Source organism: Culicoides brevitarsis, chromosome 1, assembly GCF_036172545.1.
Source record: "Culicoides brevitarsis isolate CSIRO-B50_1 chromosome 1, AGI_CSIRO_Cbre_v1, whole genome shotgun sequence".
In the NCBI taxonomy this organism is placed as follows: Eukaryota; Metazoa; Arthropoda; class Insecta; order Diptera; family Ceratopogonidae; genus Culicoides; species Culicoides brevitarsis.
This window is the reverse complement of record NC_087085.1, coordinates 35370-49632: the sequence shown is the minus strand read 5'-3', so window position 1 is coordinate 49632 and position 14263 is coordinate 35370. Positions and strand designations below refer to the sequence as shown.

General features: G+C 31.2%; 3 protein-coding genes across 6 annotated transcripts in view; 2 read left to right on the top strand and 1 right to left on the bottom strand.

Moving 5' to 3' along the window:
* Positions 1-14263, bottom strand: part of LOC134832536 (uncharacterized) — a 34859-nt gene that overhangs the window by 16283 nt on the left and 4313 nt on the right. The window lies entirely within an intron of this gene.
* LOC134828137 (integrin alpha-PS3-like) lies at positions 1724-5686 on the top strand. The gene is made up of 7 exons (XM_063841117.1): positions 1724-1806; positions 1947-2328; positions 2456-3730; positions 3875-4220; positions 4273-4480; positions 4536-5573; positions 5639-5686. Exons 2-7 carry the CDS (start codon positions 1962-1964, stop codon positions 5684-5686), a joined length of 3282 nt encoding a protein of 1093 aa, XP_063697187.1. The 5' UTR covers positions 1724-1806; positions 1947-1961.
* Positions 7212-13681, top strand: LOC134836859 (G-protein coupled receptor Mth2-like). Of its 4 annotated transcripts, none has more exons than XM_063852112.1 (9): positions 7212-7449; positions 10339-10962; positions 11280-11427; positions 11489-11783; positions 11837-12003; positions 12067-12282; positions 12344-12491; positions 12880-12994; positions 13218-13351. In XM_063852112.1, the coding sequence occupies exons 2-8, from the start codon at positions 10444-10446 to the stop codon at positions 12959-12961; spliced, it is 1575 nt and encodes a 524-aa protein (XP_063708182.1). In that variant the 5' UTR covers positions 7212-7449; positions 10339-10443; the 3' UTR covers positions 12962-12994; positions 13218-13351. The 4 variants fall into 4 exon arrangements, with proteins under 4 accessions (XP_063708182.1, XP_063708184.1, XP_063708181.1 ...); XM_063852114.1 differs by having other exon boundaries at positions 7213-7449; positions 12898-12994; XM_063852113.1 differs by lacking the exon at positions 12880-12994 and adding an exon at positions 12598-12722 and having other exon boundaries at positions 7230-7449; positions 13218-13355.

The window sequence follows — 14263 nt, the reverse complement described above, 5'->3', positions numbered from 1 at the left end:
TTTTACGTATATTTTACGTATTTTTTACGTATGTTTTACGTATTTTTTACGTATATTTTACGTATTTTTTATTTATCAATATATAAACTTAAGACCATCCAAAAGACATCCACAGGCTTTTTTCATAACTTTTATTTAATTTCAAGCTTAAGAATCATCAAATGGCCTCTCAAAATGAAAATTACGTATATTTTATTTTTCAATTTTCAAGCTTAAATTTCCCGCATCAGTGGTCTACATTTATGAATGTTAAAAGAGGAAAGTATATACAAAACGGACAGTGAATATAATATTGTGGAAAATAAATCGATAATATGCAAATTGATGGCCGTGCAAACTTCGTAATGCAAACTGTGACAAAAATTTGAATATTTTCTTACATGTTTACGGTGAAAATTTTCATCCAGAAATATTTAAAAAAAATACATTTTTCTGATTTGTATAACATGAATTATATAAATAATATTAGCAATAATAAGAGAAAGAACACGTGTGTGGGAAGCGGAGATTAAACTAAACATAAAGGAATGAATGCTTTTTTATGATTATTCATTTTCATTTTTGCAAATGTGTGAATGTTTGTGTGTCGAGAAAATATTTTATCTGTTCATATTTACAACATGTCAAAACTCGAGTTATATCTTCCAGAATGTCATTTTCAAAGCCGTTGGGTTTTTGTTAGATGAAAGAATTAAATTTTAAATTTCAAATAAATAATAATAAACAAATTTTGTTCAAATAGTTCTTGAAATTTCGGTAAGTAAACTTTTTATCATTAAATTTCAATGAATTTCTATCAAACTTGTTTTTTGTTTTTCTTACTTTTCAATTATAATAAGTAAAAAAATTGATGCACCCAAAAGTAATTTTTTTTTTGAACAGAACCCATTGGATTCATATGTTTCGTCCTTTCATTATTAAACAAGAAGGATCATCTTCTAAAAGAATATAAAGGATCTATAATTACTTCTTATATTTATATATAATAATTTGAAATAATTTATTTCTTATATTTCTCTCAAGACGATTGTTGATATAAATCGATTAAACAAATTTATTGGATTTTAGATGAATATTTGTAACTTACTTTAATCATTAATTATCTCATGAAATGATATTTAAAGTTCATCCAAAATGCATTTAATCTGTGTAAAAGGATTACAACTTTGAAGTAATTTAACTCTTTGACATTTCCTAAACACAAATAATAACAAACTTCTTGTCTGTTTACAATTTGAATTGAAAACTTTCTTATCACTTTCACTTCAAAGCATTGCAAAAATAAAATTTTATTTATTAAAAACATCTCACAATCGTTCCGAGTACTTATCATTTCACTCGGTACAAGCTGTTATCATTATTTTTGCACTTAAATGGTAGACCGCCTCATAATATTAACAATCACAACACTACCATGGATTTGCCTTTTATTTATGCAGTGAATCATTTTAATTATTATTCTTGAACAAGATCACGCAAATCAAAACTGTTATACGCGATTATCATATATTTTTTCGTATATTTCTTTTACGTTAAAATGAAATGCAAAACCATATCTTGACTCAGTTTTGTCGCGAACGTTGTCGTGTTCGAATCAAAAAGAAAAGAGAAACCTAAAAAGTATATTTTAAAAAAAATATTGAGAAAGACAAACAAATAAACAAAAAAATAAGTGAAAAGGAACGTATGACGTAAAACATAAACAAAAAAACCTGTACCTGTGATATCTTCAATAGTATAGTTAATAAGTTACGAAACACAAACTTGTATTCAAAAAATTTTTGCCAATATTCCAAAGAAAAAACTGTGAGTCACTATTATTGACAACAGAGATCAGTCTACGCATGACTAATGTATTTATTTTTAATGGTTTAACCAGAAAAGGTATTAATTTACCGGTATTTTTAAGTTGATGACGTATTTTTGTTTTTATTTTTGTTTTAAAGTTCTCTTAAGTCAACATGAATTTCCTGCAATTGGTAATTGTTACGATTATTGCACAACAGAACATTATTACGGGTTTCAATATATCTCCTGTGCCAAATATTATCTTTAAACCGCCAAATTTAAGGACTTTTATGGAAAAAAGTGAATCGTCGTTATTCGGATTGACTTTGACGTTGAAGAAAAGTAGCATTCTCGTTGGCGCGCCAAAAGCTCAAACGCATCTTCCTGCTCAAAGGAGAGTAAATGAGACAGGGGGTGTTTATAGATGCAATTTTAAAGATGGATCGTGTGAATCATTTATTGTCGATGCCAAAGGAAACACAAATATGGAAGATACGAGTGTAGCATATAATTCAGAAAAAAAGGATTTTCAATTATTAGGTGAATTTTTGATGAAAAACTTCAAAATTGTTAGAGAATCTGTGAAAGCAGATTGAAATTCAATTAAAAATTTTGTCGTCGTATTAATTAACGAAACATTTATCGACACACTCTCCAATTATTTTAGGTTATTCAATGGATGGCTTATCATCGGACAACAGCAAATTCGTTGTTTGTTCGCCCAAATTGAAAGCAAATTTACTATCATACCAAACGAACGAGGACGAACATTACCTGTTACATGGCGCGTGTTATTGGGCATCATCTGAGAACGACAATACACGAATTAACAAAATTGCGTCCTTGCGAGCTCGCGATAAACAAGTACGTCGTGCGGAAGATGGCACACATAATATTTACGAAAACATGTACGGGCAACAAGGCTTTAGTGTGCACATCACAGAGAACGCCGAGGAAATTGTGATGGGGGCGCCTGGCATTTACAATTGGAAAGGCAGCGTAATTCGATATCGACCACGTTTTCGGCGACAACAATCAAACCAATTAAAGACGAATCAGAAAAATAATAATCAAATTGAGTACGTGACAGAAATTGTTAATCCGTTTCTCATCGATTTGCCAGATCACGAGACACTGCGTGATGATTCATATCTTGGGTATGCAGTTTCGTCGGGATATTTTGCGGGGCGTGAATCCAATCGATTGTTGTACGTTGCAAGTGCTCCGCAAGCGGGAAAAGTCTTTATTTTCGATTTCATCGACAAACAAAACAATTTTCGCACAGACAAAACAATGAAAATTTTTCGACAATTCGAATCTCAACAAGTCGGTGAATATTTTGGATATTCTCTTCTCACGGAAGACATAAATAACGACGGATTACCCGACTTATTGATTGGCGCTCCAATGTACAGTAGAAATTCCTATTTTGAAAGCGGCGCCGTTTACATTTACATCAATACCGGAAAACTTTCGTTTGAACTTCAAACTGCTTTAACAAGCGATTATTTGTTTGGCGGGCGATTTGGAACAGCAATGAGCAAATTAGGCGACATTAATGACGATGGCTTTCGTGATGTTGCAATTGGAGCTCCAATGGAAGGAAATGGAGCTGTTTATATCTTTCATGGAACATCTCAGGGATTGTCATTAAAAGCTACTCAAAAAATCCAACCAGAAAGTCAAGATATGATAAAATCTCCCGGAATGCTGTTTGGACATTCCTTATCAAATGGCGTCGATATCGATGCAAATGGCTACAATGATTTAGCGATTGGCAGTCCATTAGAGGAAAAAGTTTTTTTATATAAAACATATCCAGTTGTAAAAATTTCCGCAACGCTCGAGACAAACAAGAAGGAAATCGGGAAGAATGATACGCGATTTCAGATAACAGCGTGTTGGAGATTGTTTGCAGCAACTGAAATCACGCATGACATAGGTTTGTATATTTTTCAACTCCTTATCATCCTCCTACATGAATAATTATTCTCGACTTGTAGTCCATTAAGAGAGTTCATTAACACTTTTTACGCGATTCAAACGCCATTTACAGCACTTTTAATTTTGTTTGCTTTCATTACAGATTTTAACGTCCTGCTAAAAGCCGACACAAAGTACAATCGAGCCAAATGGATCAACAACAATAAATTTTACGATTTAAACGTAACGATAAACAATCAAATGCAATGTCACGAGTTTGATATAGCCGTCTTCTTTAATATCGCGGATATTTTCAAACCGATAGAAATTGAAATGGAATATCGCATTGTCAATCAGGCGTTAATCAACACGAAATTTTGCGAAAAATGTGTTATTTTACAGGAAAATTCCGCACAAAGTGTTCAAACATCTGTCGTTTACAGCACGGGATGTAAAGCTTCCATGTGTGTTGCTGACTTGCGAGTAAAAAGTTCTTTGAGCGGATCAAAGTGAGTACTTTCATCTTGCATCTTGAAAAATTTACTATATGGTTTTTTGTAGTTTGCCGTACATTTTGGGAAGCACGAGAACGTTAGCAGTCAAATATGAAGTAGAAAATATTGGAGAAACAGCATATTTAGCTCAAATAAAGATAACATTATCCAATATCACGTCATTTGCTAAAATTCCATCAAATTGTCACAAAATAGAAGAAGATGAAATGATTTGTGATTTACTAAATGGAAATCCGCTATTCGCTAAACAGACAGTAAAGCATGAAATTCTATGTTTAAAAAATTTTTCATTCAATTTTTTTTTTACAGGCAAAACTGATTGTAAATATTGATACTTCTCGCCTTTCCGGCAAAAAATTGATGATTCAAGCGGAAGCTTTAAGCAACGGAGAAGAGCTCAACTTCGAAGATAACAAAATTGTGAATTTTGTGGAGTTGATTGAATACAGCGAAGTTGAAATTCAAGGTTCTTCAACATTGTCACAGTACGCAATTGAAGATTTAGAATTAGACCCTGTTATAACTCACGAGATCGAGATCACAAATGAAGGTCCAAGCACAATTCGAGAGCTTTCGGCGATGTTATTCATTCCTACAGTGTATTCAACAAAAACGAAAGATGTACAATTGTTCAACAAAAGCGACTTGTCGATCGAAGTGCATTACAAAGATGCTGTTATTCCTCTCACATGGTATCACGACAATCAATTACTTGAAGCAACGACTTTACAAACGCTCGATGATACGGAGAACGATTCTGCCGACGAGTTTGATATGATTGAAGAAAAAAAGATGGGAAATGCACTACAATTACGATCAAAGAGAAGCATTTCCGGAGAAGAAAATCCATTGTCACACGCCATACCTCAAAGTCAAAGTCAAAAACAGACAACAATACTTGATGAACTTCCGCCAAATAGGACGATTCATTTCAACTGTCGCGGAAATTACGTCGAAAAGTATTCGTGCATGCAAATATACTTTCACCTGAATAACTTTAAAGCGAGCGCGAAGGATGTTATACGCGTCAAAATTAGTTATATGTTACATGTGTCAACATTGAATTCTGTTTTCGATGAAAACTTGAACATTTTCGCGATGTATCCGACATTGGAGATCAATGCTAATAGCGATGAAAATATGATGACGGGTTTTAAAATAACACAAGAAAATCTGCCATATACGATAATTTTCAAACACTTTTCCAAAGACATCGAGTTATGGATCGTCATTACTGCAGCATTAGTCGGATTATTTGTTCTTATCGTCATGTCGCTCATTTTGTACAAATGTGGATTTTTCAAACGTCAAAAGAAAGAAGAATTGCAGAGACTGACGCAAAATGAGGTAATTTTGAAGTATCTTTATTATTTTGTTAATAAAAACTTCCCTTTTGTTATTTTTTTTTTTAGAATTATACAAGTTACTCGAATGACATAGACATCGATGAGAAATATTAGATCAGAAAAATTCTTCAAAGTCGTTCACTCAAATGGCAAACAGAAATCCACCGTTAGAATTATTTAATTAGAATTTATAATTTTAGAACAAAGACATTTAGAAAATTTATCCTCGACATTCCAAAAGTATAAAAAGTTGAAAATAAATTCGAATTTTAATAAGAAAATTTCTAATTTTTGTTAAAATTATTAGATTTTTATCGTTTATTAACATAAAATCCTTCGAACAACTCGACGAGAAAGGAATAAATCTTCACTTTAATGAAGATAAATGGCAAAAGGCGTGCCTATAAAAACAATTTTCCCACAAATAAGGTCAAATGTAAATCGATTGCAGTTATCACGAGACACTTTTATTGCCTTTTTCAATCATATTATTTGATTATCGTCATCTGAGTTAGCAATAGCCTCATTTAAACGCCACGCTTCAACATGAAAACGTAAATAACCTTTCATGTATGAGTATTTTGTTGATTAGCTTGATAAAAAAAACGATGGTTCACACGCGTAAATGGTACTATCCTTGAACACAAAGTGCCTTTTATCTCATCAGGGATTATTAATTATATGAAAAGTGACAAGTTCGGGACAGCAAAAAGGGTTTGTAATGCGATAAAATCATCTGGGATGCATTCCTCGAAATTATTTACATGCCACGAGTATGTTTTATATGGAAAAAAATGACACGAAACATTTGAACGAGAATGTAAAGTTGAACATCAAATGCATTCATTTAATTAATATGCAAATGCGCAGTTTAATGCATGTTATAACGAATTAGGCTCTTTCATTAGAATCTGTTAAAATTCCATAGACCATCTGTTTTTCACTTAAAAAAGTGAAATTATTAAGTTTGAATGAACAGAAAACTATTTTAAAATTTGACAAAAATTTTCACGTCAATCAAATTAAGACATTTTTCATTTTAATTTTCATACACGAGAACGAGATTTCCATGAAATGTACTGCATTGTGAACGTCATATTAATAAATTAACATGAAATCAAAATAATAATACGGAAAGAATATGTATTTCATTAAAACTGTCCGTGAACCGATATATATCCGACATTTACTTCAATACAAATGCATGATGACAACAACGAAAAATATTAATTAATGGACTTCCATGAAATGCTTAAAGAACAATTTGATAACAAAATTATCCTTTAAAAAAGGCTCTTTCTTGTCTTGAAAGTACTTAAAGTTATCACGGAACTAAAGATTTTCGAGAAGATATTCACAAATACACACGAGATTGAACATTCACAAAGCCGATGTGTGAGTAATGCCGCATGCTCAAACATATATTTGGAACAATTTTTTGATCCGTACACGATTGTTGTTTAATATTGGTAACTTGTTGATATCCACGAAGGGGTTACAATGAAGAAAAAAATCCCAGAGTCGAATAACGTTCAGTTATTTCTCGCCTTATTGTGTCAGTGTGTCAGTGTATTACTTATTTATCACTACAGTAAATAAAATTATACGACGTAAAAAACGTAGCAAACACGTTGAGCTGGTTAAGTCTGTGTTGTTATTTCTCGCTGTTGCTCAGTATCCTTTAGTCCGCGTTCTCGTGAAGAAGTAAAGAACAAAGCTCCAACGGAGAAAAAAACACATTTAATTAGTCATAAAAACGACAGATAAGTTTGCTATCAGTTTTCCGGGCGTACTTTTGTGGCAATTTTATCTGCAACTGGATTTAATTTTAACTTTTGTGACTCAAAATATGGGCGTTTAGATAAAATAAAATTCAAGTAAATTATTTTAAAAAAATACTTCGATCAAAAATAAATTAAAAGTGATTTTTTTCAAAAAAAAAAAAATTTTTAAAAATAAAAAGAAAAGTCAGTAAGAGAAAGGAAGAACAAAAAAAAAATAAAGTTCAAGGTCAAAATTACGAATAACGGGTTATTTGAGAAATGATAAGCAATTGATGCCATCATCATCGTCATAACACAATATAAAAAAAACTATTAATAAAATCGAGATAAATAATTGCAATAAAAAAATATTTGTGAGTGTTTTTATGAGTAAGCGACAAAATTCTGATGCTGATAATTTTTATGCTTAGCGCTTTATTTGCTTGAGATTCGAGTCATGTACAATTTGCTCGGGTTTTACCAAATAAGAAACATATTTAGTATATTTGCGGCTTACAAATATTTACGTTTGAATTATGAAAAAAAAATGACATGACCAAACCCATCTGTTGAGTATTTGTTCTCCAGAGAAATGATGTCGATTGTCATTAGCAAGTTTTTGTACAAAAAAAATTATGCAGATGCTTGAATAAATACTTAAGCGTCTCATTAAAAATTTAGCATAAAAAAGTGTGTCAAAAAAGTTATCACATAAAAAAAAGTAGAAGATTGCAGAACATAATAAATTTTAAAAATTTTGTGATTTGAACAACGTGAACGATTAAACGTGAGGAGAACCGGTTTTTTTGATCAATAAAATTCAAATTACGAGGAATTCCCATCGCAGAAAGGTTTCGTAAGTAGGTAACAAGTATGTTACAGGTTGATACTCTCTCAAAAAGTAGTAAAGTTCATATTTTGTTTACGTTAAAATGTATAAACTGTAAACAAGTCGTCAAAATATTAGTACAAGGCGGATGCAATTTTCAAAAAAAAAAATTCAATTTTTATTTTATTTAATTTTTTAAAAATTTCTTCATGAGATTATTTAAAATATTTTAACTATTTTTTCTGAAAATTCTTTTAAAAGTTAATAATCTTCATAATTTTTTATATATTTACTTTGAAAATTTGTAATTAAATTTTGTTGAGAAAATTTTTAGTTTTTGCGAAAAAAAAAAGAATTAATACACCAATCTGAAATATATGAAACATATTTCCTTCTCACTTTTGCTTAAGTTTCTATAATTTTCGCTTATATATGAAGATTTATTCATTTATGATTAATAATTACCGCAATTAAAGCTATTTTTATTTAGTGTTTGTAGTTATTAATTAGTAGAAGCTTCACGTTTTTCAGAACCATTTGCTGTATTTTCCCATACGAAATTTCTAACAATTCAATCAGCGAGTAGTTTTATCTGTGCAAACAGTTGATATCTCTTGACTTTTGCCACATTTTTCGTTAATATGTTTATTTATAACATAAATAGAGGTTTAGCGTAATCGAATAAACAAATATGCATGAAAAAAATTGACGTGCGTAAACAAATCACGAATTGTCAAGGCTGTTGAGACTTAAGGGAAATTGAAAGTTTGAGAAATTCTGAGAATTGGAGACTCTTACAAAGTGGTTTGATGAAAGATTGATTAAAACTTAAATTTGTTATGAGAATTGGTTTACTTAAATACTCCTCTTGATGTTTAACTTGTAAAATTTAAAAAAAATCTTAGTCTTTTACATAAAATTCTACTGAATTTTGTGCCTCATGAATCATAATAGATCATGAATGCTCGAATATCAGTAAAATTTTAAGCATAAAGAAGATTTTTTGTTATTGGAAACAAATTCACAAACGATATGTTTACAATTTCAAATGATGAATGAGCCCATTGTATATCAAAGCTTTGAGTTATCAAAGGAAATACCTTACAGGTGTGATAATTTACCACGAATCACATAAAAAAACATGAAATATCGTCTTATTATTGCTCATCAAGACACTCGAGAGCTTTATCAGAGTTGTCAGGAAACAGAGACACACGATGTCCTGTCACTCCTTCCATTAATCATCTCCTCACTCATCACAGTTATAAATCAATTAATCAAATTGACCCACACCCATTTCTCGAGGAAGAATAGTTATTTACATACTTTCGATAAAACGACGCCATTATTTGTTTACTTTATTTTTATCGCAAAGGACCATTGAATAATATTTTTTGGACAGAAAATATCGATATCACGTGTCAACAACAAAGCCTCAGCAAAAAGTATTGCTTAACGCACGCAACATATTTTAACGAAATAATTATAATTTATCTGATAAGCTTACAGAATCACAATGATGACGCAAATAATCGGAATTCTGTTAATAACTGCACTCAACGTGATTCAATTCTCGCAACTTGCATTGGCGCAAGTTGAAAATTTTAATGGAGAAGTTTATGAATTATCCGAGTGCCCAGAATATCACACGATTAACATCACAGGAGGAGAGTTTTTGCCAAATGGAAGTTACTTGCATGACAAAAAGGTCTTTCCGCCGGGACATTTTGGGCATGTTGATGCGTTATGGGACGAAAATTTTGCCAAAATTGACACGGAATCTCATTTGAGAGGGTGTATTTGCACGCATTCGAGTCTCGCATGTGTTCGTGTTTGCTGTAACGAGAATAATGGGACTATAGATGAATTTTGTCCTGAAATGTTTAAGAATCGTACGTATCATCTAACGAATGATAACGAAGTCAATATTTCGGAAAACCATTTATTGGTGTATCATGACACGACGGAGGGATGTTGGTTGATTGAATACGACGATTATGTCGTAAAGGTAGGATTTTAAAGGATTTTTTAGTGCTTCTAAATGAAGCTTCCCTCCGAAAACGATAAAAAAAAAACTATGCAAACAAATCACTTTTAATTTATTTTTACGAAATGTTACATCCAAAAGGTAAACATTCTGCTTATCTTATCAATTTATCAACTGTAATTTGCAGATAATTTATACTACATAACCTATCAAAACATTGCTTGATTCATTCGATCACTCATTTGAAGTCCATTTAAGTCATAATTTAATCAGAATTCGTTTTGTATTAAAAATGCGACAAAAACCAAAAAATTTCCTGTTTCTGCTCATTTTTTGCGCTTTCTCGCATTGCTTTGCTGCTGATATTTCTCAGGTTCGCACATATCCTGAAAATCTTTCGTGCGAATTTGAGCGAACTATCAACATCACAGATGGCAAATTGCTCGTCGATAATTCATGGGAGCATGATGGCTTGAAATACGGTCTTGGATTCTATGCGAAGTTCAATTATACCTTTAATAACAAGAAGAAAGTTCCTGTACCCGAACATGTAAGAGGTTGCATTTGCTTGTTGAAGCCTTGTATCATGGCATGTTGCCCGGATCGTCGAATGGTGAAAAATAATGCAACAAACAATTGTGCTTCGGAGCAATTTGAAACACTTTTGTGGGATGTTGGATTAGAAAATGAAGAACCCGTAAAAACAGATGTTGCTAAAGCTTTTCATTGGTCATTTAATCGATTAGGAGATTGCGCAAAAAGTTATTTAGACCCTCAAAACTTTGAATTTGATCAATGGTATCTTGGAGCGGTAAGTAGCTTGAAAAGCTTTTTTTCCATCCCATGCAAAATATTATTCATAATTTCTTGAAATGATTGATTAAAGCATTAATCTAAAATAAAAATCAAATTTTAGTCAGAAATAATTCAAAAGGTTGATTCAAATTCTGTCTGAAATATTTTGAATTTTGTAAAAATTTAAAAAATAACTTTTGAATTAATAAAATTAATTATTTCAATATTGAAAATTATTTATAAATTTAAAAAGTAAGAATGTTTAAAAATTAAATTTATAAAAAAAATGTTTGAAAGATTTTTTTTACGATTTTTTTTTTTTTTTGTCATCAGAATGGCTCAATATATTTACCTGATGAAGACAATTTCCTAACTTACAATGAACATTGTGTCGCAGTGGACCAACAAACGCAAAAAGTTCTCGTTCTTCGCTGTTATGATCCGCAACCTCCAGATGCCCGTTATTCCATGTTAGGAATTGGTAAGATTTTCATCGCAAATTTTTCATACATAATTTTTTTTTTAAATTATATTTTTTTCAGGAATGTTGTTGTCAGTTCCATTTTTAATTGTTACATTTATTGTTTACGCTGTAATTCCGGAGTTGAGGAACGTTCATGGCATGTCGTTGATGAGTTACGTCGGGAGTTTGACTGTTGGATATACTGTTCTCGGTACTGTCCAGATTTTGGGCTCGAGAAAAGAGTGTCATGATGGCACATCGCAATGCTTCAATCCATACTTTTGTACAATAGCTGCGTATATTATTTATTTCTCGTTCATTGTCAGTTTTTTTTGGTTGAATACTATGTGTTTCGATATTTATTGGACTTTTAGGTAAGAGTTTCTTTGAGAATTTGTGCATTTTTATTAATTACTTTCATTTTTAGAGGGGTTCGTGGAAGTACAAGCGCTAAAAAGAACTTCATATATTACTGCATTTACGCATGGGGCTTGGCAATGTTTTGTACATTGTTCTCATTGTCTATGGATATCTCAGGAATTCCTGAAAAGTATAAGCCTGGAATGTATTTCACTCAAACTTGTTTCTTACAACGTGAGATTTAAAAATTTTTTTTTTTTATAAAACTATTTTTTTATCAAATTTTTCTTTCCATAGATGAACATATTTCGGAATTCATATACCTCTATTCGATCTTGCTGATTTTAATTTGCATGAATATCACATTTTTCGGAGTCACTGCCTATCGTATCAAAAAGGTGCAATCAGAAACTGCCGCTGTAGTTGATGCTGAAAGTAGTCGTCGTCATTCGCGACATCAATATGACAATTATCGTTTTATGTTGTATTTGAGATTGTTCGTTATCATGGGAGGTAAATGTTGCTCAACATTAACAACAAAAAGAAATTTTCTGACTTTAATTTTTCATTTAAGTTACATGGAGTTGGGAAGTAATATCTTGGTATGTGAGTCCTGAAAGTCCTTGGTTTTACGTGACAGATCTCATAAACTGCTCTCAAGGTATTTTGATTTTCTTGTTGGTTGTATGCAACGATAAGGTTCGCAAACTCGTGATCAAGAGGTGTGTATTTCTTCATATTTTTCACAAACTTCTTCGCATAAATGAAGGCAGAGCGTGTGTAATGTCTGGGAACGCTAATGACTGATAAAAACGGATTTTTTCACAGATTTTGTTTTACTCGAACGCAAAACTTTATGGTTCCGACACAAGTGCCGACGAATTTTAATTTAATCAAAGTGTTTTAAAGTGTCTGAATCTCTTTCAATATTTTTCTGTATTTTTTATTCGATGGTAAGACATCCGTTCACGATTGGTTTTTGATACTATGTTTTGGTTTGAGAAATTTATTGCTCGTTGTTGTCAGTCAAAATTGATCGTTGCCTTGAACGTATTGTCTGAAGTCGCACATAATTTTTTTTTTTTTTTATATCAAATATTTTGCTAAAAGGTATTCCAACATTGTTAGGATCTCAACGATGATTAGCTCGTCGTCACGGGACTCTAGAACAACAGAACAAACTCACATCTAAAGTTTTTGTCTTTTGTGACATGTTATGCATTAAGTAATTTTTCATTTTTGTCCTTTTTCGTGTTTTTTTGCGGTGACGGTTTTGATGAATGAACATTTTTATAAACTAACAACGGTCACTAACAAACAAAATAATAAAAATCTAACATTTCAATAAAAAAAAGGTGTTTGAATATGGTTCAAAAGACAATTTTTGGGTTTTGGAATAATTTTTCTTTGAAATTTAAATTAGGTAATTTTTGTTAAATATTTTTTAGATACTACAGATTCCGAGGAATCACGCAACCTGAAACAACATTTTCCGATACAAGAAGTTCAAGGATATCTAACTGCAGGGCTAACAGCGTACAAATGGAACAAAGAAATACCCTGTTGGGTGCCAATAACAAAGACAAAGACATTAAAGACAACCATTCAAACAACAATTACATCAACAATGAGAAGAAACATTCGCATTAAAAAAAATATTGCCAATTACCGAGCATACCGAATTTATCTAGTCACAGTCTAAACAAAGCCACAGAATCAAAAAATATTAAAAAAAAACACAAATAGAAAATAAGAAATCTGTGACATTTATTCCTCATTTTAAAAGTGTAATGTGTATTTACTACTAAGATGTTATATATTGTGCCATTTCATTCATCATATATCGTATACCTGTGCTTATTATTTTTAGATTTTATGTTAATTTTGAGATCCAAATATGTACTTTAATAAAAGAAACTATGAAAAAATTCAAACTGTGTTGGCTTAATGATAAATGAATCGAAAGACAGTGATTCAAACCATCAAGGAAATGATATTTTTGCACATCCTGTACTTTTGTTCCCATCTCTCGAGTAAAAGTAGTCTCGTTCAAGTCTTAAATGAAAAAGCAACTTTGTTAAATTTCAATAATTGTTAATCAAAATGAATTTTTTATCCATAATTTGTTTAATTTTGTTAATTTTCGAAGAGATTTTAGCTCAAAATTTGACAAAATGTCCCGAATTTCATACGAAAAACATCACAGAAGGAAGTTTTCTGCAAAACGGGAGTTATTTTCATGATGGAAAAGTATATCCAAAAGGACATTTTGGGTTTGTAAATGGATTTTGGGTTGACGGTTTTGAAAAAATTGACACGGAATTGCACTTGCGAGGATGCATTTGTACGCATTCAGCTTTAAAATGTGTCAGATTTTGCTGTAAAAACGAATCAAAATTTTGTCCGAGGAATTTTACTCATGAAGCTTATGACGAAAACGATAACCATATATCATTTGATGAAAATAAAACTTTGTTGGTTTATCATTTTATAA

Bases quoted from the DNA above. Each gene is read 5' to 3' on its own strand.
- LOC134828137 (XM_063841117.1), top strand. From the start codon at position 1,962: ATGAATTTCCTGCAATTGGTAATTGTTACGATTATTGCACAACAGAAC. The intron at 2,329-2,455 runs GTGAATTTTTGA...CAATTATTTTAG, and splicing joins AAAGGATTTTCAATTATTAG to GTTATTCAATGGATGGCTTA. The intron at 4,221-4,272 runs GTGAGTACTTTC...GGTTTTTTGTAG, and splicing joins AGTTCTTTGAGCGGATCAAA to TTTGCCGTACATTTTGGGAA.
- LOC134836859 (XM_063852111.1), top strand. From the start codon at position 10,444: ATGCGACAAAAACCAAAAAATTTCCTGTTTCTGCTCATTTTTTGCGCT. The intron at 10,963-11,279 runs GTAAGTAGCTTG...TTTTGTCATCAG, and splicing joins ATCAATGGTATCTTGGAGCG to AATGGCTCAATATATTTACC. The intron at 12,004-12,066 runs GTGAGATTTAAA...TTCTTTCCATAG, and splicing joins TCAAACTTGTTTCTTACAAC to ATGAACATATTTCGGAATTC.